Source organism: Artemia sp. Qi Xiang Cuo, chromosome 4 (assembly GCF_049724085.1).
Source record: "Artemia sp. Qi Xiang Cuo chromosome 4, ASM4972408v1, whole genome shotgun sequence".
NCBI lineage: Eukaryota > Metazoa > Arthropoda > Branchiopoda > Anostraca > Artemiidae > Artemia > Artemia sp. Qi Xiang Cuo.
This window is the reverse complement of record NC_142797.1, coordinates 5679795-5706133: the sequence shown is the minus strand read 5'-3', so window position 1 is coordinate 5706133 and position 26339 is coordinate 5679795. Positions and strand designations below refer to the sequence as shown.

At 35.6% G+C, this 26339-nt stretch overlaps 1 protein-coding gene across 2 annotated transcripts in view; it reads right to left on the bottom strand.

Annotated features, from left to right (window-relative positions):
* The window catches only part of Sou (required for meiotic nuclear division 5 protein souji), a 79037-nt gene extending 52907 nt beyond the window's left edge, over window positions 1-26130 (bottom strand). For both annotated transcript variants that reach the window (XM_089087373.1, XM_089087374.1), the window contains exons 1-3: window positions 25907-26130; window positions 19513-19658; window positions 12932-13069 (exon numbers count right to left, since the gene is read on the bottom strand). In XM_089087373.1, coding sequence (XP_088943499.1) covers window positions 12932-13069; window positions 19513-19658; window positions 25907-26042 — 420 coding nt within the window. In that variant the 5' untranslated portion in view covers window positions 26043-26130. The remainder of the gene's footprint in view (window positions 1-12931; window positions 13070-19512; window positions 19659-25906) is intronic.
* Window positions 26131-26339: the final 209 nt, after the last annotated feature.

Here is a 26339-nt window from a genome sequence, read left to right as displayed (position 1 = left end):
AGCGGAAAGTCTTGTTTTCATGCTATTTAGGGCACCAAACTAGAAATTTACCATAAAGAGGACGAATTGGCAATTAATTTAAAATCTTTAAAAGTTAATAGATTTTAAAGTAGCAATAGCTATATTTTAGGCTTCCCAGTTGCAAAAGCAGCATTGCCAACCGGTGGCAGTACTGGATTCAACCAACTTGATTCACTTTATTTGTAATGAAATTATGCTAAGTTTGGTGATCAGTAATTGCGTATCAGCTATAATGAAGGGGGGTGAGTCTTTGTTTAGGTGGGAATAGGGTAGATTCCTGAACAGGTATATTTTAATGGACAAACTGCTTACTCTCCACGAGGCTTCAGATAAATGTTGAAAGAGATAGGGGGAAGTAGGAATTAATTAAATTGTTTCTCTATACAGCTGAAATGTTACATTCCCATATCTACCAGCACAGAGGTTGAAAAGGCAAGGCAGGTTATCATCAGCCCCGCCAGTAAATTTCTTTGGGATGGCAAATACTGCTAGGAACTTAGTTTTCAGCAATTCTAAAAGGTATTATTATCTTTTTCTATTTATATGAAGTATTTCAATATATTTAAACAAATGTTGGTAATATATTTATCGATGAGAAAATCCTATTGTAGAGGTTGTGATGCCTTCAGTTATGTAGAAGATCAAAAGTCTTGCAGAATTTACATCCATACAAACAATAATATTCCTTTTCATCCAAAAAGTATTTTGTAGTAATATTAACAAGGACCTTTGGTACTCCTGTAGTAAACGTACTCTTTTATATACTGTAATGGAAACCAGTCACGAGAAGCCCGTTTTTGACGGGTTAATTCAAGACATCGCTATAGAGTAATGCAATACATAGCGTGGTTTTCATTGCGTATACGATATTCAAACTGTTGTTTTCGGGGTTTAGGGGAGGAGGTACATCGGTTAGGTTACGTAATAATATATGCTATACTTTACCCCCCCCCCCCCAAATGTACAATTATATAGCCCAAATTTGTTTCTTAACTATTATATATTCATCCTATTTTATTTTATTTCATTAGCATTAACCAAATTAGCAGTATATAAAAGAGTATGTTTAATACAGGAGCACCTGACTATTTACCAACATTACTATTCATCGCCAATTTTTTAAGCATATTCGAATTTTATCCAAAACTTAAATTTAAACGAAGGTCGGTACTAAAGCAAGTACAATTATTTATTTACACATTTTAAAAGCAATTAACCAGGGATTTAAGGGACAGGTACAATAAATTATACCTTGGTTAGGCCTATGGGAATGATCTGGAAAACAATAAGAAATTAAATAAAAAAGAGCTTTTCAACTGAAAGCAAGAAACCGATTTGAAATCTATTTGAACAGATTATTATTTATATGAAGGGAACTGTCTCCTATTTAGCTCCTTACTGTTTATTGTGAAGTTTTTTTTTTTCAAGAAATTTACATAAGAACATTCGCAATTGGAAAGATAAGATTTTTCAAAACACTAAAAATAATTTTGTTTAATGAGCAAAGTGTTAAGAAGGGGGCAGTCTCCTTTAAATACAGAGTAATTTATATTTGTTTTAAGTTTTAAACTTGCTCCTTACTTTAGTTGAAAAGGGTACAGTACTTTTGGTAATGCAGAAAAAACGATCAATATTGCAATGATCTCAGTTTGGATTTGATGTGTAATCAAAAAATTCGTGGTAATGAACTGTAAGTACGGAGCGACCAGGCTCAATAGTGACCAAAACTCTAAAAAAATAAACTTTGATACCAATTGATATATCAAAAGAATTGGCTTATTATGTTGATTAATAAAAAAAAACATAAATTAAAATAAGTCAAACTCAAAACGAGCAGAAATTAATCTGAGTAGGGTTCTAAACCCTATGCTTTCTAAAAGCCAGAATATAATTTGTACTTAACTGAAAAAAAAATTCAAATGAATTTACTGAAAATTATGTGCATTGTCAGTTTAATATACATAATGCTAATATTTATTTCTTAAAATTTAAATTACTTTTTGATTTCTTAAAGTTATAAAAATGAAAACATTTAAAAGAATTTTTTTCAGTAAAGTACAAATTATATTTTGGATGTTAGAAATCATAGGGTTTATAAACCTATTCAGCTTAATTTCTGCTCTTTTTTAGTTTGACTTATTTTAATTTCTGTTTGTTTTGGGTTTCATTTATTTATTAATACTTACTAGTGGTTGTTGTATACTTGGTGGATTATTTGATTCTATTTTTGTTCATTTTTGGTTTAATGGAGTTCTTTACTTTTTTTGAAAGACGCAGTCTTTTTCAGGGAAAAAGACTGACCCCTTTCTTATGTTTAACAACCATCCCTTCCATAAAAGCCTTAGATACCCCCTGGGCATAACTTACAACCCTTGCCCCTAGTCTCTGGGGTTTGTTTAAACCCAAAAAGCCTTGTTATATTATATATGGACTATTTCGAATAGAACGGCTATCTCAAAATTTCTAGTAGACGCATTTCGGGACAATACGACGGGTGTGTAGAGGGGATAGCGTATCCGCCCTCTGATTACTTTGACTCTTAAAAAGGGCCTTAGAGCGTCTGATTACTAAACCAATGAGCCCCCTTTAAAATTTATGAGACCACACTTTCTATAAAAAAAAAAAAATATGTTCCCAGGGCAAAACTTGCAACCCTTAACCTGAGGGCTGGGATGATTTGTTATCCTCAAAGACAGAATTTCCAGACCTTTCTGATAGGCTTAACAAAATGGCTATATCGAGATTTTGATTGGAAGTGTTTGAAGAAATGATAGGCGTGGGGGGGATTCTCCTTCTGATTACTTTCGACTATTAAAAAGGGCAATAGCCCTTTCAATTTCCAATCAAATGAGCCCTTTTTGAAGTTTCTACGACAAAAATTTCTATAAAAACCATATATGCCCCCAAGGCATAACTTAGAACCGTTGCCCTGAGGGCTGTGGGGGTTGTCATCCTCAAAGACCTAATTTTCAGAACCTTCAACTACGTTGAAAAAAATGGCTATCTCAAAATTTTGATTGTGTGTGTTTGGGGAAATTGTGGACGTGAGAGGGGAGTTAGATGCCCGCCAATTACTTTCGACTATTAAAAAGGGCACTAGCCATTTCAATTTCCAATCGAATATGCCCTTTTTAAAGTTTTTACGACAACACTTTCTATAAAAAAAAACCTTATATGCCCCCAGGGTATAACTTATAACCCTTGCCCTGAGGGCGGTGGGGGGGGGGGTGTCACCCGTACAGACCTAATGTCCGAAAATTTCAACTGCGTTGAACAAAATGGCTATCTCAAAATTTTGATTGGATGTTTTTGCGGAAAAGGTGGGCGTGAGAGGGAGGTTAGTTACCCTCCAATCACTTTTGATTATTAAAAAGAGCACTAGCCCTTTCATTTTACAATCGAATGGGCCCTTTTTGACATTTTTACGACAAAGCCTTAATAAAAACCGTATATGCCCCCAGGGCATAACTTATAACCCTTGCCCTGAAGACTGTGGGGGGAGTTTCCTGCTCAAATATATAATTTCCAAAACTTTCAACTACGTTGAAAAAAATGGCTATCTCAAAATTTTGATTGTGTGTGTTTGGGGAAATGGTGGGCATGAAATGGGGGTTAGTTGCCCTCCAATTACTTTTGACTATCAAAAAGGGCACTAGCCATTTCAATTTCCAATCTAATTATCACTTTTTGAAGTTTCTACCACAACAATTTCTATAAAAAAAAACCTTATATGCCCCCAGGGCATAACTAACACCCCTTGCCCGGAGGGCTGTGGGGGGGGGGGTGTCACCCGGACAGACCAAATTTCCGAAACTTTCAACTGCGTTGAGCAAAATGGCTATCACAAAATTTTGATTGGATGTGTTTGCGGAAAAGGTGGGCGTGAGAGGGAGGTTAGTTACCCTCCAATCACTTTTGATTATTAAAAAGAGCACTAGCCCTTTCATTTTACAATCGAATGGGCCCTTTTTGACATTTTTACGACAAAGCCTTAATAAAAACCGTATACACCCCCAGGGCATAACTTATAACCCTTGTCCTTAATACTGTGGGGGGAGTGTCTTGCTTAAAGTTATAATTTCCAGAACTGCTAACAGCTTGCAACAAAAGGGTTCTATAAAAATGTTGATTGGGTGAGTTTGAGAAATTATTTATGTGAAAGGGGTGTTAGTTGCCTTCCAATCACTTTCGACTATTAAAAATTGCACTAGCCATTTCAATTGCCAATCGAATGAGCCCATTTTGAAATTTCTAAGACAACGCTTTCTATGAAAACTTTATATGCCCCCAGGGCATAACTTATAACCCTTGCCCTGAGGGTTGTGGAGGGGGGGGGGGGGTTGTCATCCTCAAAGACCTAATTTTCAGAACTTTTAACTACGATGAACAAAATGGCTATCTCAAAATTTTGATTGGATTTGTTTGGGGAAAACGTGGGCGTGGAAGGGGTGTTAGTTGCCTTCCAATCACTTTTGAATATTAAAAAGGGCACTAGGCCTTTGACTTTCCAATCGAATGAGTTCTTTTTGAAGTTTCTACGACAACGCTTTCTATAAAAATCTTATATGATACCAGGGCATAACTTACTACCCTTGCCCTGAGGGTTGTGGGGTAGTGTCCTCCTCAAAAACATATTTTCTCTCTGGAAATCAACTAAGCTGAACAAAATGGCAATCTCAAAATTTTGATTGGATGTGTTTGGGGAAGTGGTGGGCGTGAAAGGGGTGTTAGTTGCCTTCCAATCACTTTCGACTATTAAAAAGGGCACACGCCACTCCAATTTCCAATTGAGTAAGACCTTTTCGAAATTTCTACGACAACTTCTTCGATACGAAGTGCCCTGGTCTAAAGAAAAGAAAAAATAATACATTGTGCCAAGATCGTTCTTTACTTAGGCAGCGCTATTGCGCTGCCTATGATTCCAAATATATAAGATTCATTAAGTTTAGTATTATCCATCAAAAGCTACGAGCCTGAGAAAATTCGTCTGGTTTTCTAAAAAAAGGGGAAAGGCCCTCTCGAAGTCAAAGAATTTTAATGAAAACCATACCATCAGATTCAGCGTATCAAAGGACCCTACTGTAGAGGTTTCAAGCTCATATCTGCAAAAATGTGGAAATTTTGTAATTTTCACGGATGCGTGCTTATTTGTTTGTTTATTTTTTCCCCAGGGGTGATCGTATCGACCGAGTGGGCTAAGACCGTCAAGACAAGGCTCATTCTAACGGAAATGAAAGGCTCTAGTGCCCTTTTTAAGTGTAAGTGACCAAAATAATTGGGGGGCAACTAGGCCCCTCCCACACCACCTTTTCCCCAAAATCGTCCGATCAAAATTTAGAGACAGCTTTTCTCCTTCGGTATAGTTGAAAGGCCCAATAACTATGTCTTTAGAGGTAAAATGACCCCCTACAGCCCCTGGGGAAACGTTTTTAAGTTATAAAATTTACCCCATTGTTTTATTTGTTATTGGGAGTATACATACATTTTCGGGTGGGGAGGGGAGGAAGAATTTTCTGCTGGGAGGATTTTACACGGGGACAATTTTCCCTGGAGAGGGGAGCTTTCAAGGTGGTGAACTTTTCAGGAGAAATTTTACACTCGGTGAATTTGCCAGAATTCCTAGGACTTGGTTATAAAACATAAAAATATTTAATGTCTTTAGAATCAATTGTTGATAAAAAGCAACGCATTATCAATGCGTTACTTTAATTACAAGTTTTCTTTAATTATACGAACTTCCTTGTGTAATAATAACTGCACTAATTACAAATAAACAAACATATATCTAGGATCACCATAACAAGCTGATTCTTTGATTGAATGTTATCAATAGTTAGGCTCTTACACTTTCTCTAAAGGGTAAAAATCTATTGGCAGGCAGTCAACAATGGGGCAATACACATTTTTTCCATGGTTTTTCCATATTCTGTTTTTTTTTTTCTTTTGGTTTCCTTATAATTGCTTTATAGTCCCAAATTTGAAAGGGGCATCCCCCCTGGCCCCCCCCCCCCCTGCCGGCGCTCATGGTTGGTTAGATACTTGTGCATTATACACCACTCAAGTGCTTCCTTTAATTAGAACCTGTTTCTTTGACGGTCAATGTTTCTGACACAAAATATGGTGAAAATGTAATACTTTAGAAACAAATTTGGGCCATATATTTGCACAATAGGGGGGTGGGGTAAAGTATAGCGGTTTTGCATGCAAAATGTGCTAGGTACAATTATTCTGCATATTATGAAGTAAAAATTGTTTTCTAATTTTAAAATGTCCAAATACTTTACCCCCCTCCCCCAATGTGCAAATATATAGTCCAAACTATATCTTTCTCCTCTACTCAGTCAGAAGTATTTGTCTCGTCTCACGCTAAGCTGAAAGAAACTAACGAAGAGATCGGTCTGTTCTCGAGTTTTACACAACGTAATGAGTGTAGCATGGTAATCACGTGATGGTAAGACAGCAAACCTTATTGATTATGTTATAGTAAACCGAAGACTGGCAGGATCAATACAGGATACTAGGGTATATAGGAGTGCTGTTATTGATGTTAAAAGTAAAGATCACCATCTGGTAGTGTCAAGGGTTAATTTAAAGCCGAAATATCGGAAGAGTAACTACCTCCCGGGAAGTTATGATGTTGGTAGACTCCAGGATAAGAATTTGAGAGAAACTTTCCAGGAACAGTTGAATACTAAACTTCAGAGTTTAACATTTGATAATGTGGAAGACGGATGGAATAATTGTAGAAAAATAATTTGTGAAGTTGCTGAAGAAGTCTTAGGGAAGAAAGCTAGGACTGCAGCTAAGAATATTATTGAAAAAGCTTTATATTTAATATTCTTTACAAAAAGAAATGTACTTTCTTTACAAAAGAAATGTAAAGAAAGTGGAGAAAGCATTAAAATATGAACCAAGGAGGTGTGAAGTGGACGCCATGGATAAAATTGCCGAGGATCTGGAAGATGCAGCTAGACGGCATAATAGTAAAATATTGTACTGGCACGTTACAATTTGAGAGGGAGTAGTCAATCTGGAATTGCCTCAGTTAAAGACAGGAATGGGGCCACAGTTATCGATAAGGTAAGAATTAAAGAGAGATGGGCAGAACATTTTGAGAATTTGCTAAACCGAGATAGAGTTGCAGGAAAAGATATAGAGGAAAATTAAAAAGTTTGTGATACCTTGGATGTGAGGGAAGATTTGTTTTGCGAGGAAGAATTAACGACAGTACTAAAAGGATTAAAAAATAATAAGGCTCCAGGTGCTGATAGGGTAGTAAATGAGTTTCTTAAATATGGTGGCTTTGAGGTTGGAAACAAGTTACTGAAGATTATGAATATGATTTTTGAAAAAGCAGAAGTATCAAATGATTTTAGGAAAACCTTAATTAAGCCACTTTCATAGGCAGCGCAAAAGCGCTGCCTAAGTAAAGAACGATGTCGGCACAATGTATTATTTATTTTTTTCGTGGTACTTCGTATCGAAGGACTTGTCGTAAAAACTTCGAAAAGGGCTCGTTCGATTAGAAATTGGAATGGCTTGTGCCCTTTTTAATAGTCGAAAGTGATTGGAAGGCAACTAACACCCCTTTCACGCCCACCATTTTCAGAAATACATTTAATCAAAATTTTGAGACAGCCATTTCGTTCAGCGTGGTTGATCACCAGAAAGAAAAGATGTTTTTGAGGAGGACACTCCCCCACAATCCTCAGGGCAAGGGTTGTAAATTATGCCCTGGGGACATATAAGGTTTTTATAGAAGGTGTCGTCGTAAAAACTTCAAAAAGGGCTCATTCAAATGGAAATTCAAATGACAAGTGCCCTTTTTGATAGTCGAAAGTTATTGAAAGGTAACTAACACCCCTTCCACGCCCACCATTTCCACAAACACATCCAATCAAAATTTTTAGATAGTCATTTTGTTCCACGCAGTTTAAAGTTCAAAAAATTACACCTTTGGGCAGGACACTCCCCCCACAGTCTTCAGGGCAAGGGTTATAAGCTATGCCCTGGGGGCATATAAGGTTTTTTTGAAATCTTTGTCGCTGAAATTTGAAAAAGGGCTCATTCAATTGGAAATTCAAAGAGCTAGTGCCCTTTTTAATAGTCGAAAGTGATTTGGTGGCAACTACCCCCCCCCCCTCTCACGCCCACCCTTTCCCCAAACATATCCAATCAAAATTTTTAGATAGCCACTTTATTCAAGGAAGTTAAAAGTTTTGGAAATTAGTTCTTTAAGGATGAAAACCCCTCCCCCCCCCCCAAAGCCCTCAGGGCAAGTTTTGTAAGTTATGCCCTGGGGCATATAAGGTTTATATAGAAAGTTGTTTTAGAAAGTTCAAAAAGGGCTCGTTTGATTGGAAATTGAAATTGCCCTTTTGAATAGTCGAAAGTGAGTGCAGAGTAATTAACCCCCCTCTCACGCCCACCCTTTCCCAAAAAACATTCAATCAAAGTTTAGTGATAGCCATTTTGTTCAACGTAGTTGAAAGCTCTGGAAATTATGGATATGAGAATGAAAAACCCCCCAGAGCCCCAAGGGTAAAGGCTATAAGTTTTGCCCTGGGGGCATAAAAGGTTTTTATACATAGAGTTATCTTAAAAACTTCAAAAGGGGCTCATTCAATCGGAAATTGAGAGGGCTAGTGCTGTTTTTAATAGTCGAAAGTGATAAGAGTGTAACTAACCCCCCTCTCACGCCCACCATTCCCCCAAACACATCCAATCAAAATTTTCAGATAGCCGTTTTGTTCAACGTAGTGGAAAGTTCTAGAAATTAGGTCTTTGAGGATGACAGCCCCCATCTCCCCCCCCAGCCCTCAGGGCAAGGGTTGTAAGTTATGCCCTGTGGGCATATAAGGTTTTTATTGAAAGCGTTGTCGTAGAGACTTCAAAGGGGCTCATTTGATTGGAAAGTGAAAGGGCTAGTGCATTTTTTAATTGTTGAAAGTGATTGGAGAGCGACTACCGCCCCTCTCACGCCCACCATTTCCCCAAACAAATCCAATCAAAATTTTAAGATAGCTATTTTGTTTAACGTAGTTGAATGTTCTGGAAATTCGGTCTTAGAGGATGACAACCACCCTGACAACCCTTAGGGTAAGGGTTGTAATTTATGTCCTGGGGGCATATAAGGTGCTTATAGAAAGCGTTGTCGAAGAAACTCAAAAAGGGCTCATTCGATTGGAAATCGAAAGGCCTTGTCCCCTTTTTAATAGTCGAAAGTGATTGGAAGGCATGACATTTGATAGTAAAGATCGATGTGGGTATTATGTATTATTTTTTGTTGTTGTTGTTGTTTAGACCAGGGCACTTCGTATCGAAGGAGTTGTCGTGGGAACTTCGAAAAGGGCTCATTCGATTGAAAATAGAAAGGGCTGATGCCTTTTTTCATAGTTGAAAGTGATTGGAGGGCAACTAATCCCCCTCCCACGCCCACCCTCTCATTTGTCCATTATGTTTAAAAACTAAATGTTGCATTAAGATTAAATCAAAATGTACTATGTTAATGCTAATTCCCAATAAGGCATCTCAGCAGTATCCCAAAACGACTGAGGATATTATGTTCAAACTTTCGGGGCTACATCTGATCTTAAAACATAACCAAGTCAAAACAGCGTAAGTGTATCCAAGCTATCAAAGAAAATAAACAGATTTTTTTGCGAACGGTATCAAATTTTCCATTTCAGGTCAACTAGAGGAGGTATGAACCTAAATTAAACACTACTATTTGTGTCCAGTTTTTAAAAGGGTGTATATTGTTAAAAATTGCTGAAAGTTTTTCTCCAGCATACAAATAGCAGGCCAAACTATAATGTCTTAAAAAAACGAAAAGATTTAAAGTATTATTTTCTTTCTCCCTGAAAAGACTATGTCAATATAAAACGAACAGAAATTGATTAAAAAAAACTTTTTCCACAAAATAAGTTTTTCAAAGAAAAGTAAAGAACTCCATTAAACAAAAAATTAGCAAAAATAAAATTAAATAATCTACCAAGCGTGAAACTACCACAAATCAGCATCGATAAATAAATGAAACCCAAATCGAACAGAAATTACAATAAATAACCGAGTCAAACTCAAAACGAGCAGAAATTAACATACGTTGGGATCAAGTTAATATTATTTGATTTATTAAAGTTATGATAGCAAAAATATTTATATTTTTTTCAGTATAGTACAAATTTTGTTCTGGCCTTGGGAAGGCATAGGGGTTTTTGCGCCCGACTTATTAGGTTATGTTATGTTAAGTTGTGAAGCTAGGTTAATCCTAATGAAATATAAGAAAACATTATGATAAAATAGTACCTTAGAAACAAAATTATGGAAAACTAACCTAACACCCAACCACCTCTATATATTAAAAATTTAGTTAAAATATCCAGCAATATCCTACGATTTCTCACTCAACATAAGCACATCATGACCAATTCTAGACAGGCAAGCCGGTTAATGTCGGATATTATATTTGGTAATTCTTGAATGGGTTTCGAATAACCGACAAATACCGTTCATTTTTTATAGCGAAGTAGTTTTGCTGTATTTGGATGCCTTTTACAAACTCCTTTTTTATAAGAATAGGTAGCGTACATAGCCTGTCACCCAACCTTAAAACAACGGGAATCGAATCCTGGGGTCCCTATTGCCAAACAAAACAACTTCATTGTGAGGCCCGGAGTAAAAATATTATACCCCCTATTCAGCTGCAACAACAAAAATTGAAGTCTCTTTAACCCCCACTCAAAAAAAATTCTTAGGCGTTTCAACTGCTCCCCCTCACCCCACCGGTTACTAAAAGAAGGAGGCTTGCCCAAAACCAAGTATGAAAAAATTCCTTTTACAAACTGCAGGTCAATAACAACATAAGTCAATAGTGATAATACAAAAGGCGTTATATGATATTTTTGGGAAACCTAGATTTGGAACCCACTCCCTCAAATTAAGCCAGTTTCATCAATTTGTTTACCTTATTTCCTCCTAACGTTTTTAGACCGCAATGTAATTAGCGTTTTTTCCTAAATATAAGACTCTGATTTGAGCCCTACTCCCTCAAAATGGAAGGAGCGGAACCATCACTCCTTGAAGTTGAGCCCACAACTGTTGATAAATTCATTCCGTCTCCTCCTATCTTATTGAGATAGGAGGAGATATAACTGTTGCAGCTCTGTAACATGCAGCCAATAAGACATTAAAAGTTATAGAACAAGACTTACAAGAAGAGGTTTATGAATTAAACAATTAAGTAAATACCCTCTAGCCTGTCTCATAGCGGGGGAAAGGTGCAAGGTGGAGAGGGGTTTCATCCGTTAGGTCAACTAGAGAACACATGAAACACCATTCATAAGCACTTATTAAGTAGATTTTGTATGCCTTTCGGTTGTCAGGTTATTAATGATTTTCTACGTATTTTTGTGCAATATAGTATCCTCTGACTCTCTATGAGGCACGATTTTCTACGACCAGAAGTGGGGGTTTACCGTCATGTGTCAGATTTTGTTCAGATTTGAGTCTTCTAAGGGCCACCTCGGACCTAACACCCCATCGTAAATCAGCCAACTCAAACTTGTCAGAGCCGTCAAGCCTCGAGAAAGCGCTGCCGCGCGCTCGCTGCTTAACCCTTTCTTCAATTTTTTTTTTAGTTTTAATGCTATTAAAGCTTTGGAAAAACTGAAAAGCAGAGTGCTTGAAATTAGCAATTAAGACAACGAAGTCCAATAGTGAAGTTCCCTTTTTTGAGTATTTTATCTCTTGACTTGCTTTTAGCTTTGTAACTTTTTAAAGTATATTTCCTAAAAAATAAGCATTGAAACACAAATTGAAAAAAAAAATATTTGGCTGTTTGAGTAAACTCTGTCCAATTTTTTTGGTGGGTTTTCAGTGAAACATTTTTTGGAACTCTAAGAACAGTCAAAAAAGTCCCTTTTTTTGCAAACGACTGTCATAATTTGCGTTTAGAAAATGTAAGAAAAGAGCTTTTTTAAAGAAAAAGGTTGCTGAAGTACTAAAAACCTTTAACTAAGGTGCCTGCGGGAAACCCCCGCCTTACAGTCCAATAGTGAAGTTCCCTTTTTACACATTTTAGCTCTGTAACTTTCTAAAGTAGATTTTCTAAAAAATAAGCATTGAAACACAAATTGAAAAAAAACATTTGGCTCTTTGAGTAAACTCAGTCCAATTTTTTGGGTGAGTTTTCAGTGAAATTTTTCTGAAACTGTGTGAACATCCAAAACAGCCCCTTTTACGCAAACGGTTGTCATAATTTTTTATTAGAAAAAGAAAGAAAAGTTAAAACAAAACTTAAAAAAAAAAAAGGTATCTTTGACTAAGGTGCCAACGAAAAATCTTAGATCCCCGCCTTAATGACAACTTTTATTATCAGTAAAACGGGAAGTCTTTTTTATCTAGTACTTTTAATAGGACTAGAGAAGTAGTTTTTAACCCCTGTCTTCTCATGTTAAAGCGCCAGAGGTCCAACTCTTATAAGTTTTTCCTTCTCTTTATATAAAACAAAGATAAATTGAAAAATGTAGAAGTTGTCCTAGTGTCAGCAAAAACTTGCCTCATCAGCATGGACAACGATTGAAGCTCAGAGATCAGCCGGGTCTGAAGTAATGCTATAAGGAGGTAAGGTGAAGTTGTGTTCAGCTTTAAGTTTTTTTTGAGCTGAGATTGGTGATAGCAGAAGAAAGCGACCGAAGGCGTAAAAAGCATTGAAAAAAAAGAAGAAAAAAACGTAAAACAAACATTGCCAAAACCTTAGAAAAGGCTACTGTCTCTAAATAAAAAGGTGAACAGCCTGAGAAGCTTACTGAAAGGGTTAGTAACAAAGCCGTATCCAGGAGAGGTGGGTTAAAGGAGTGTGCCCCCCCCCCCACAAAAAATTATCCGACTCTAGGACAGAAAGAAAAACCTTTGCTAGTTCTTCACCAACTTCAACTTGGCCACTTCTGAAAAAATGGTTGCATATCACTTTGTCCAAGATTTTCATCTTTTCGTCAGTTCTAAATTCCTTGTCACTAACAACTGAGTCATAGTCTGGAACAAAATTCTGGAAAAAAGAAAACTTTTTTTCATACAATCTTTGAAAACTTGTGAGTTTTTCAATCCTTGAAAACTCACATGCCTGCGTTTTTTGTTTTTCTTTCTTTCTTTCTTTTTTTACACAAAACAACTCAAGCATAACGGATTCAATTTTTTACGAAGTCTTGAAGCGTGAACACGAACTGCTATAATCGGATTATTTTTTTCAAGTTACAAGGACAAAACTATTTTGCAACAGAATTGCTCAACTGATTTCTGAACTCCTGAATATATTCAATTAGTTGGTAGTTCAAAATTCAGAGCCAACAGGAGAAGTTTTTTTTTGCCCCAACGTCATTTTTGGAATGGTGCATTTAAACATGAAATCAATTGTTTCTGTATCAGCTATACTTTTTGAAATAAGTCAGTATCATCCACAATTAAGTTTACTGTTAAATCGCTATATATCAATGATGTAAAATTACATAATAACTAATTCCTGTATTTTTTTTCCTATTTGCAATTTTTTCTGAATGTGTTTTTTCGATGCTGAATCCAAATACAAAATCAGTTTTTCTGCATCAACTATACTTTTTAAAATATACCACTAACACCCACAATGCTTAAAATGATGGTTGCTTAAAATTAATTGTTTTATTTTTAAGTTAAGTTTATTAATAAAAATAAAACTTAACAAGATACATACATATAGATAATTTCATATATTTTAAAAATTTGAACCCGTAGCCAAAAACTAATGGCATATTTGAATTCAGCGAATACCACTGTTGTCCAGCGATATGAACTTGGTACATTCTCCCGTTGTGAACTATATGCAACATACATGTAACATAACATAACATAACGCAACATAACATTTAGAAATGAATTGATGATAAGACTATAATTAAATATATACAGCATTTTTTGAAGTGGCTATAATTAAAGATGCGAAAAAAGCATTGTGGGAAATGGTTGCTCGTGGTGAAAAACCAAGAAAAGGGGAGGGAGACAAGGCACCACAGTATTGTGTAATTGACACTTCAATAGAAGCATTTTAGATGTATTCGATCAGGTCCTAACAACACCTAAGCAGTAGTTTGTTAAGATGACACTGTTTTTACAGTAAAAGCTACAACACAACCCTTGTTGATTGAAAGTCTGATAATAACAGCGAATACCCTTAACACATGGTTTGTCTGTAACTGTTCGGCTACAAACTTATCAAAACTGAGTTCCTGAAATTTGGGCACTCAAAGCGGGCACTGGATAAAATCAGAATAGAAGAGATGGCTTTCGGTCCCATCTAGTTGGCTTAGCCCTTGGGATCATATTGATGAGACGTTGTCTTTTCACAAACATTCTGATTATTTGTCTCTGAAATTTGCTCATAATTTGGGAGGTGGCCGGCGTTTACCCCCCCCCCCCGAAAATACCCCTCCCCCCACGGAGACATGGCTAATTGTAGAAAGAGAAAAGCCAAGACGGATAGTCCAAATAATTGAGAGGCAAATGTTTAAATGGCTGTGGCACGGGTAAATGGCGGGAGTAAGCATGACTCTCTTATTGGACACATACTTGTTTGTTAGTTTTTGGAAAGGCATGCCTGCCTAGAGTCTCAGGCATGTTGGCCAAGAATTTAAATTGACATAAGACCGTTAGATTACCTGCAATGAGAGGCAAACAAGGCACGCCCGCCTGTGGTCTTGGGGATGGTTGACCAAGAATTTAGAATTGACATAGGACCATTAATTTGCTTGAAATAACAGGCAAACAATCGTTTAAAGCCATCTTTATCTTTCAAATAGTACCCATTCGTTGCCCCACATTCTGAGAAAATTTCAATTTTTCACAAATTTTTTAAATTTTTGGGTCACTTGCCCGAGACTCTGGGCGGGTGGGTGCCCCAAATATTGTCCCAAATGCCTCTCTAAATTTAGCACTTGTTCACGGATGCCCACCGTATCCAATCACTTTTCCAGTAGTATCTATTCATTGCCTCAGCTCAGTTCAGCAATTTGAGCAAATTACAAGTTTTGGGTCACTTGCCTGAGACTCTGGGCAGGTGGGTGCCTCCAAAAATTGTCCTTAATTCCTCTCTCGCCTTAGAACTTATTCACCGATGCCTAAAGCCGTGAACGGTTAGACTGTTTCCCTAGCGGTAACCATGCGCTTCACACATACCAACAATATTTTTTTCATTTTCACACGGGGTCCCAATCTAGCCCATGTCCATCGCTTAGCATTCAGGCCTTAAAAAAATAAAACCCAGATAGTCAGACCCCGCTCCAATCTGAACACTAACATTTTGTCTAATAATTAATCAAAAATTTGCACCCTGAGCCCCTGATGATAATCCACAGACCTTATATGAGGGGGTCACTATGCATTGAAAATAGTGAAAAATTAAATTTGCTCAAAATGCTGGAATGAGCTGAGGCAATGAATATACACTATTTGGAAAGTGATTGGAGACGACGGGCACCCCTTCCCCGCCTATCCTGAAGAGAGAAGCTTGAATGCTAAGCGATGGACATGGGCTAGATTGGGATTCCATGCGAAAATGAAAAAATATTGCTGGTATGTGTTTGCCCTATGGTTACCGCCTGAGCAACGGTCTAACCATTCACCGCATTAGACATCCGTGAACAAATGCTTGAGCGAGAGAGAAATTTGGGCCAATTTTTGGGGGCACCCACCTGTCCAGAGTCCCAGGCAAATGACCCAAAACTTGAAAAATTGAAATTTGCTCAGATTGCGGGGCTGAGCTGTGCCAATGAATAGGTACTATTTGGAAGATGATTGGAGAGAGACTAGGTGGAGAGAAACACGGTATAAGGGTACAATTATAGAACCAAAAAAATTGGGCTTGTATGATGGAAGCGGCGGACATAGGCTAGATTGGGACCCCATGTGAAAATGAATATATTGTTGCTATGTCTGTTGCGGATAGTTTGGGCGGTCTGCGGTGGGGGGCCTGGGGGGGGGTGTTGTTTTTTTTTTGTTCGCCCGGGGGGGGGGGGTATTCGCCTAGAACCAATGTGGGATACCATTATATATTAAAATATGTTTCTCCTTTCACCATTCTTAAAATCTTGTATCATTCCCTCGTTGAATAGCTTGCTTTAAAATTTTTCCCACATACCGACCAATAGTCTGCTTTGCGCAGGTACCAATCTCCTGATTCTCTGCCTTCGGTGGGGAGTGCAATGCGTGGTTGGGGGGAAATCATCTGACTCTTTCTATGTTTTCCTCTCAGATTTCTCTAGGTACCCATTTAGAGTTGGTTCAACTCTGACTGAGCTTACAGAGTAACACCGCTAACTCCCTTTCCAAACCAAATAGCCAGCAACACCAGGATTCGAACCCCTGTTCTCACAAACAAAGGATTTCAAGTCTAGCACGCTAACCACGAGGCTAGAGTTCGTTGAATCCTATCTTAAATATTGTCCTATAGTTTATCTCAACACATATACAGTTCACTTCCAACTCTTACAGATAATCCAGAATAATGCGGAAAAATTTCTTGACTCCTTCATTCCTTGCCCTACAAAGTTTCAAAATCTATCGGAACCCCAAAACCTCGTTTAGATTTCTTAATATTTTTTTTTTTTTCTCAAACAACTAAATAATAACAAACAGCAATGTTGTATTATAACATTCAATTTCCAACAAACTACTTTCATAATTTGCGGGGACTCTATTTGCTAGAGTCCCCGTTTTATTCTGTCCATGTTCACTCCAATGGCTTTCATAAAGATGGCTTTCATAAAACGGGGACTCTATTGCTAGAGTCCCCGTTTTATTCTGTCCATGTTCACTCCAAGCCAGCAGAAGCTTAAGGAGAGTAAGTGTTTTGTTGTATCGTTTTTTTAGTAATAAACCCGTATTGAATCCCAAAAAAAGTTACCATATCCTCTATGTTGCAAATACATTGGATCTGGCTTATAGAACTCCAAAGAATCATTCATCAATGAAAAAATATGTTTTGGAAATTAGTCCTTGTCAGGATGTGGGGAATTGCAAATGATTGATCTGGTTTTAATTCTGGATTGATTTATACTCACGTTGGGATGACCTCTGGTCTTTTTCTCTGCTCTCCCTTTTTTTGCTACATGTTTTCTTGATTTGTCTTATTTTTTCTGAAGATGTTGGCGTTACTTCGTGGCGCGTATTAAGTTTTGTGCTATGTGTAAGCTGACACGTCCATTCTTGCTCTCCATTGATTAGAGTTGTAATTTTTTATAGGTATGTGTTTAATTTATATTAGTAACATTGGTGTCATTGGGGGGGGGGGTGGTGTTGTTCCCCTCTTAGATTCTTTGCGCCCCCCCCCTAAACTTCGAAAAGTACCTTTTTGGGATGTTTTTATTTAAAAATAGAAAAAGGCAAAGTAGTCACCTTTGTTAGATATTGAAAAATACATCCTCCCCCCTAAATTTTCGGGAATTGACGCCACTGATTAATAAAAATTTAATCTAATTTTAATCTGACAAAGGTACGTTCATGCGCCAGCTGTAATATAAGCATACCTTGTTTTGAAATTGGCTTACCACTTGAGGTTCCTATACTTCATGCTACAACCCATCCTGCCTCGTTGCCTCATGCATAGCCTCGTTGGTTAAGCGGGTTAAAACCCTGATTCAAGGTTTATCCAACTGTTTCAATCTCCATTAAGCAGGCTATCTTCTGCTGTCTCCACAAAAGGTCTGCCCAGAATACTGACGTTAAAATCGATGTTTCCAAGATTCCCAGGGGCAGTAGCGTCAATTGGGAGGGGGGACATGTGATCCCTAGGCCCCACCTAGATTTTGAAAAATAACTTTTCTTGGTATTTTCAGTAAAAATGCTTTTGGGGGATTATTCAATGAAAAATAGAAATAAAGAGCACATTACCCCCCCCCCCGACCTTGAAAAAATACATTTTGCCCATCCTCTGGAGTTTTCGTGAACTCGCACCACTGCCTACAATGCTGTTTGAAAAAAAAGGCCTCCAAAATATAGCAAAATGCATTTAATTGCAAAACTACAACTTTCAATTACTTCTGCAGGTTAAAAAAGAAATACCAACAAGATATTTTTGGAGAGCCTCATGTTAGCATTTGTGATAAAGATGAGAATGACTGACCCTCACTAATTTCACTCAAAGAGAGGTTAAACCATTACTCTTAAATTTTGTTTCTGCTGGCACTTGGCACATTCCTTTTACAATAACCTTGATTTTTTTTTTTTTTTATTATTTGTTATTTATATAGCAGAACGTAAAATTAATAGGGTTTCTTTATCAACTGTTGAAAATAATATAAAGACATTAAATTATGGCTTGATTGACCTTGATGGTTAGAAGAAAGCAAATCTGGTGTTGCTGGCTAGTATGTTATCTACTATTCATGTTCCTTATAATCTCTCTTTAATTTATGTTCCTTATTGTTTCTGCTGAAGAGGTAAGTGTTTCATGGTCTAACAATAAAACTAGAATTCAAAAAACTCCAAAACACAAGAAACCTGAAAAAATTTAAAGATAATGCCAAGTTTTGGCCTCAAAGTTGGGCATGTTGCAGTAGGCCTAAAAGTGAAATCGTCTTTGAAATCAAGCAAAAAACTAAACTACAGTCCAAAAAACGAAACTATGAGCTTTGCATTATTAGGGCTTCCGTTTTTTCAATTTCAGAAGAGTAATAGACAGATTAGTAATAAAGTATTTGGAAAAAAGATGACAATGATTAACCCTCACTAATTTCCCTTAAATAGTGTTAAAGCATCATTCTTCAGGTTTTTGTATTTGTTCACATTCGCTTAATATTCACTTTTTTTGTATATATGTTATTTAGAATAATAAAAAAATATCAATTTGTTATGGTTTCTTCATCATCTGTTGAAAATAACGTCAAAATATTAAATTATGGCTTGATTGACCATGATGATTGGAGTAGAGCAAATCTGGTGATATATATTCTGGCTAATATGTTACCTATATTCACGTTCCTTAAAACCTTTTACTAATGATTGATGTATGTTAGTCAAAGAAAAATACACTGTCCTACTGTTCTTCCTTTTCATAATAGCTTAGCAAAACATTTTTTTGTAACTATCTGAAGAGTTAATGACAGCAATTAATTACTTGGCAGATTCCCTTAATAGTAGCCTTTTTTGGTATATTTGTTATTTAGAATATAGAATGTCTTCTTTCTTACAGGGTGCTTTCTGGAATAAATATGGTATTCTCCCCTGTGCTCTTGATTTCTAAGACTTTTTATTCTATTAACCATTTCAGCTTTTATAATCTCAGTTTACTTACGGCATTAATCTTCTATTATTTTATAGCTGAAACATTGGTACTAGTAATTCTATTCATAAGAACATCAGTATGTATAAATATACATATTATATTATATATATATAAATATACATATTATATAATATACAATTATATATAAACAGATTGTTGTTTTGGTTTGTGTCTATACTTACTTTGTCTATGGATTTTCCAACTTTTGAAACAGTTCCATGTAATTCACGATGCTCTGTTGCAATTCGACTTGTTGCTTCTTTAACTTTGGTCATAACTTGACTTAGTATTGATATTTGTCCAAAAGTCAGTTTACTTTCAGGAGGGGCTGAAAAGAAACCATTATTTATATAGATCCCCCAAACATTTGCATATGGGCATGAACTGCAAAATCTCAAAAATGTCTAAGATCCCTTTTGGAGAGAATAACATGTTAAAGTGCACAAGATCTTTTTTCTTTGGTCTAAAATTGAACCATTTTATGGAAAGTCAGAATCAATTTCTTAAGTATAATATAAAACATTGCATTAATATCAAGGCAATATTTATCTCAAAAACTTTCTGTATGTAACCATACAAAAGTAAACAGCTGTTCCAGGGGGATATGATTGATATTGTTACTAGGAGAGGGTTGGTAAGGAGTTAAAACACATTCTTTTCCCAGAAAATTATAATATTTTCAAAAGTATTTACCTTCCTATGGTCCCAAGATCTGTCCAACACCCTTCCACTTCCATTTTTTTAGAAGAAATTTAGCCAATTTTCTGCTTTGATAAAACAGCCACCTCCCCTCCTACATTATCCTCCTACATTTTAGGATAAACTTATGCATTTTACACCTTCTTTTGAGCAGAATAATGACAGGTTATCAATGTATATGATTAGAGGAACAAAGAGGTCCATGACCCCCTGCAACCAGCTGAAGGGTTAGCATGTCTTTTTTTTACCAATCAGCTTGAAGTTTATGGGGTAAGTACACTGACAAATATGGTATCAAAATGTTGTCTGGCATTTGCACAAAAAAAAAAGCTCAGATCCCATTAAAATCAATAGAAACTACTTTGGACTGTACAGAGGTATTTCACCTATTTTAGAGGTATTTCACATTTTCACCTACTCCCCATAAGAACGTGTCTGGATTCTTTTCAAATTTGTTAGATGGTACCAACAACCTAGGAGACTTAAACATAAAATTTCAACCTGTACATTTCAGGTGTTAAGTTTTATTGTTTTGCAAATTTACCTTTATCACAGTGAATTAGAAGCCAGTAATGTAAAGAAAGTTCATCTTCAGGGAGGAGAGGCTACATAAATGTGCTAACTGGTTTACCATCAGTTGGCACAGGGCAAAACGAATTTTAAATATGTAGTCATGCAACTCGTTTTTTTTTAAATACGTTTTTTTTTAAATGAAAATACCAAAAAAAGAGCATTTTTCAATAAAAAAAATACCCCCAAAAAGGAATTTTTCAAAATCCAGGGGGACCTAGAGAGGCAAAGGCTCTCCCAGCCCCAGTTGGTGACACTGTAAATAGTGGTTACATGTTAAAATAATCATAGAAAGTAATGCAGAGTAATCCCTACATTTAATAAGCTTAATGAACTAATCTCTGTATTTTTTGGCATTCAATAGGAAATTGCAATTACTGAATTGTGTTCAATAGGGGGCTGCTCCCTCCTCTGCTCTTTACACTATAGTTTTATAGTGCTTTAAAAATACAACAGTGCAGTCTGTCCTCTCCTCTGAAGAAAACACTACAATAACAAAATTCTTACTTTACAACACACCAAAAATCATGTTGTGTTGAGTTTCTTGGTATAATTTATGTATTATTTTCAGTAGAAATCTTCTATTTTTGCATGTACTCAAATTTGAAATATTAATAATATCTACTAAATTCACTATCTAGCCTATATATTTCAAATCCTAAAATTTTCTATTTTGGGCTTGTCAAGAAGAGCTGAAAATTAAAATAATGTAAAACATGTAGATGGTAAATGGATATCCATGATGTAGGATATCATTGGATATCCAATGATATCCATGATAATATAAAATAATATAGTTTATACATAAAGAAAAAATTCTTAGCCAAGCATTATATATGGAGAATTTTTTTAGCCAACTAGGTGGCTAATACTAATGAAAGTGCATAAATAGGGATCTTTAAATTTACTATCAGTAAATGCAAGAGGTTGTTCCGCACCCTAGATCTATGGTCTACCCAAAATTCATAAGACAGGAGCCCAATTCCGTCCCATTGTATCAACCTTCTCGTTACCTGGTGCTAAATTAAGAAAGTGGTTGCATTGCGTACTCTCTTAGAAACACAAAAATTATATTTGAAAAATTTGACTGATCGTACTAGAAAGTTGAAAATTTTTACATTGGAGGAGAATTAAATTCTCTGCAGTTTTGAGGTGGTTTACTTATGAGGTGGTATTTACTTATGATTGACTGCACCAAACAATTTTGAGTCATCTGCATAGAGAGTTAGATGATTTGTAGTTAATTGAAAAATACCGTTTATATAGATATTGAATAAGGTAAGTCCTAAGACACTACCCTGCAGGACACCAATGGTGACTCCATATCTCTCAGGGAAGATTGATTCTGCTTTAATCTCCTAATTGATAGCTGACTAGTTGGCTATTTCAAACTAAAGTTTGTGTATACCTAGGATATTAATAGCCAACTAGTTCCATATTTTAGTCCTAGTCTATATACAATTCTATAATGAGCTGAATAGTTGGCTAATTCGGGCTGAAGTGTATATATAGGAGAGATCTAATAGCCAACTGATTGGTTAATCTAAACATGTGTATATAGCTGAGACCTTAATAGCCAAATATTTAGCTAATTCTACTGTGTATTAGAAACTTTGTTGATAGCTGACTATTTTAAACTAAAGTTTATAAATATCTGGGATCTTAATAGCCCACTAGTTAGCTAATTCTATAGTGTCTTTTTAATTCTAACATAAGCGGACTAAATGGCTAATTGAGGCTGACATGCAGCCTATAATTGAGGTGAAATCTAATAACCAACTGGTTGGCTAATTGATTCCATATATATATATATATATATATATATATATATATATATATATATATATATATATATATATATATATATATATATATATATATATATATATATATATATATATATATATATATATATATATATATATATATATATATATATATATATATATATATATATATACATATACATATATATTACATATATATGCAGCTGCCCCCCTAGACCTTCAAATTTACATTAGATATGGCTGAAAAAGCAGTTGATAAAACTCAATCACACTATCAACTGCCCCCCCCCAGACAATATGCAGCCTAATGCTGCCTACTATACATATATATATATATATATATATATATATATATATATACTGTCATTCATATTACCCACATAGTTGGCTAGACATTTTTTTTTCTATATATAATGTTTGGCTAAGGTTTTTTCTTCTATATATAAACTAGGCTATGCTATTTTCTGGATAAATGTCTAGGTGGTGCAATAATTTAGCTAGGATGAAAGTGAAAACATCATTTGATGCCTTTTTTATGCTCTTTCATAATTCAATAATTGCTTCTGGGGCTAGTTGCATCTTGAGCCCTTGAAGGCATCCCAAAGGTATTCCATTTTTGTAACCAAAGAAAGAAGTTAACAATAGTTAAGTTATTGAAAAGTGGTTAAAAACATCACTAGTTTATAAATAAGTTGTTCAAGAGTAATATATTCCAAAAATACATATTTATAACAATATATATTATAAATATATATATATATATATATATATATATATATATATATATATATATATATATATATATATATATATGCTAGACATTTTTTTTCTATATATAATGCTTGGCTAAGGTTTTTCCTCTATATATAAGCTAGGCTATGCTATTGACTGGGTAAATTTCTAGGTGATGCAATAATTTAGCTAAGATGAAAGTGAAAACATCATTTGATGCCTCTTCTTATGCTCTTTCATAATTCAATAATTGCTTCTGGGGCTAGTTGCATCTTATCGGTCGTGCAGACACAGCAGAGAATATTAAGTCGATCTAACTAGACCTCAATACATTTACTCACTGGACTAATATTTGGAGGCTTGAATTCAATGCATCGAAATGCAAGACTCTCCACCTTGGGAGGAAAAACCCACACACTCAGTACCATATGGATTGTAGGGATGGGTCCCAAAATGCCATTTCCAGCAGCCACGCGGAGAGAGATCTTGGTGTCCTGGTAGACGACGAATTGAAATTTCATATTCATGCACAAGCAACTATTGCGAAGGCTAGTCAGACTCTTGGCTTAATCAAAAGAACGTTCACTAGCAGATCTCCAACTGTTGTGACCAAGCTATACAAAAGTCTAGTTTGACCAAGGTTAGAGTTTGGAATGGGTATCGCATACTCAAACAATAAGACAGACCAAGCAGCTCTATAATTAGTCCAGAGGAGGGCAACGAAATATGTTAGAGACTTCTATGATGTCCCTTATCCATCCCATCTCCTTAAGATTAGTATACCATCTCTAACATATCGTCGCAAACGAGGTGATGTGATAACAGCATACAAGCTTCTAAATGCTGAGGATACCATTCCTGGCCTTTTCCAACCGGACAATTCAAAGAGAACTCGTGGTCATTCTCAAAAGCAATTCCGAAAACGAGCCAACACCAGACTAAGTAACAAGTTCTTCTCAAATAGAGTTGTCAGCTTGTGGAACTCCCTTAGTGAAAAAACAGTAACCTCTACCAGCGTGGATGCGTTTAAGTCATCAGTGGATAGAGAGTGGCTCAACAAACCGTGGTGCACCATTTGGGATGCCACAAATGATGATTAACTATCATCACTGAAGCTGGCGGACACAGGATTTTTCCTATCGCTAGCAAGTGCGATTTAAGGTAATTTAAGGTAATTTAAGGTAATTGAGCCCTTGAAGGCATCCCAAAGAAATTTCATTTTTGTAACCATATAAAGAAGTTAATAATAGTTAAGTTATTGAAAAGTGGTTAAAAACATCACTAGTTTATAAATAAGTTGTTCACAAGTAATATATTCCAAAAATACATATTTATAACAATTCAAATCTCATTTATTAGGCAACACAAATATAAACAGTTTTCTAACTGTTTCAAGTTTTTCAAATGCCATTGACAAAAATAGCACTGAATTTTGCAATTTGAAACTTTGCCATTGACAATTCAGGGTAGGCTATAAATTTGCACATTATGGGGGGGTAAAGTGTGGTAAATTTCTAAAAAATCATATTACTGAGTTAGGACTAAAGTGAATACACCATTTGATACATTTTCTTATGCTGATTACAAATATAATAATCATTTCTATTGGAAATGAATTTCAGCCCCCTCCCCTATATGTACCAATTCAGGGTAAGGGTATAGAAATATATATCCTGAATTGGCATATATAGGGGAGGGGGGATAAAATTAATTTCCAATATAAATGATTACTATATTTGTAATCAGCTTAAAAAAAGGCATTAAGTGGTATATTCACTTTTTACATAAGTCAATAATATGATTTGGTAGAACTTTACCTAAAGTTTATGGTCAACAATTTGCAGTGGGCCATATAGGCCTAATTTAGCTAGAATGAAAGTGAAAACAGCATTTGATGCTTTGGTAAAATTCTACTTTAGTTACTTTGACCTATCTTGGAAAGGGGTGAGGCTAGAAAAATGAAACTTTCAGGGATGGGTCTACAGGCTAAAGTATGTCCTGGGAAGGTATTTTGAAGTACATATCTCCTCTCCTTCTCCCTCTAGAGGATCCTGAAATTTGCCTACATGACAGGTCTATACCTATTGAAATTTTGACAAAACAACATTTTACCCTAATTTTCAGTTGTAAGATTCTTTTTCTCTGGCTTTAGTTCTGGAAATACAATTCCTGTTATTTGAGTAGTATTTTAAGCCATATCAATGTTAATTTTCAAAATTTAGGAAATGTATTTGCATATCTTTAAAACTCTATAAATGAGGATTGAGCAAAGTTTTGAAGCTGAAAACAATTTTGTTAGACTTCATTTTAAGCAAAAGATCTATATTACAAGGTTTCACTTTTATAACACACCAATTTTTAAAGGTCATCAAAGGTCAGGACCCTCTAGAGGGAGAAGGAGTGGAAGTAGGTACTTCAAAATACCTTCCCGGGACATACTTTAGCCTGTAGATCTATCCCTGAAAGTTTCATTTTCCTAACCAAACTCCTTTCCAAGATAGCCAAAAGTAGCTAAAGTAGAATTTTACCTTTTAAGCTCTTTCATAATTTATATAAAATACCTTCAGGGCCCCTTTAATGGCTCAAGATGCAACTAGCCCCAGAAGCGATTATTGAATTATGAAAGAACATGAAAAAAGGCATCAAATGATGTTTTCACTTTCATCCTAGCTAAATTATTGCACCACCTAGAAATTTACCATTTTCTGTTGACCATCTGGTGGCATCCTGTTTGAGTGATAACAGAAAATTTTATAATCATAGTTTAATATAGCCCAAAACAGGTCACCTGATTGAAGCTCATTTTTCAGAGATAAAAGTTGAGTTTCTAAATCACCAACTGTCCTCAAACCATGGTTCTTCAAAGCAGTAAATTTTCCTAGCACCCGGTCAAGCTCTTTGTCAACTGCATTTATTGACTCCATTTCTAGGATTTTCTTGATGATGGTGATAGTTGATTATCCGTCTTTTCTCGTCTAGTACTTTAGCTGTTTCTTCCAGTCAGGTTGTTAAATATTTGAAATTGCTGCTTTTTTTAAAGTCGCCTACGATATGCAATTTTTCGCATTTCCATTAATTTTATATTCGGAAATGATTTGCGACTCTATTTGAACGTTCTTTAGATGTATTTTCTTTAGTTTTTTTATTTTGTTTTTGTACAGAGCTTTTATTCTGTTTACTTTTTCTCAAATATTTTGTTGTTTAAATATTTTGGTGTTAAA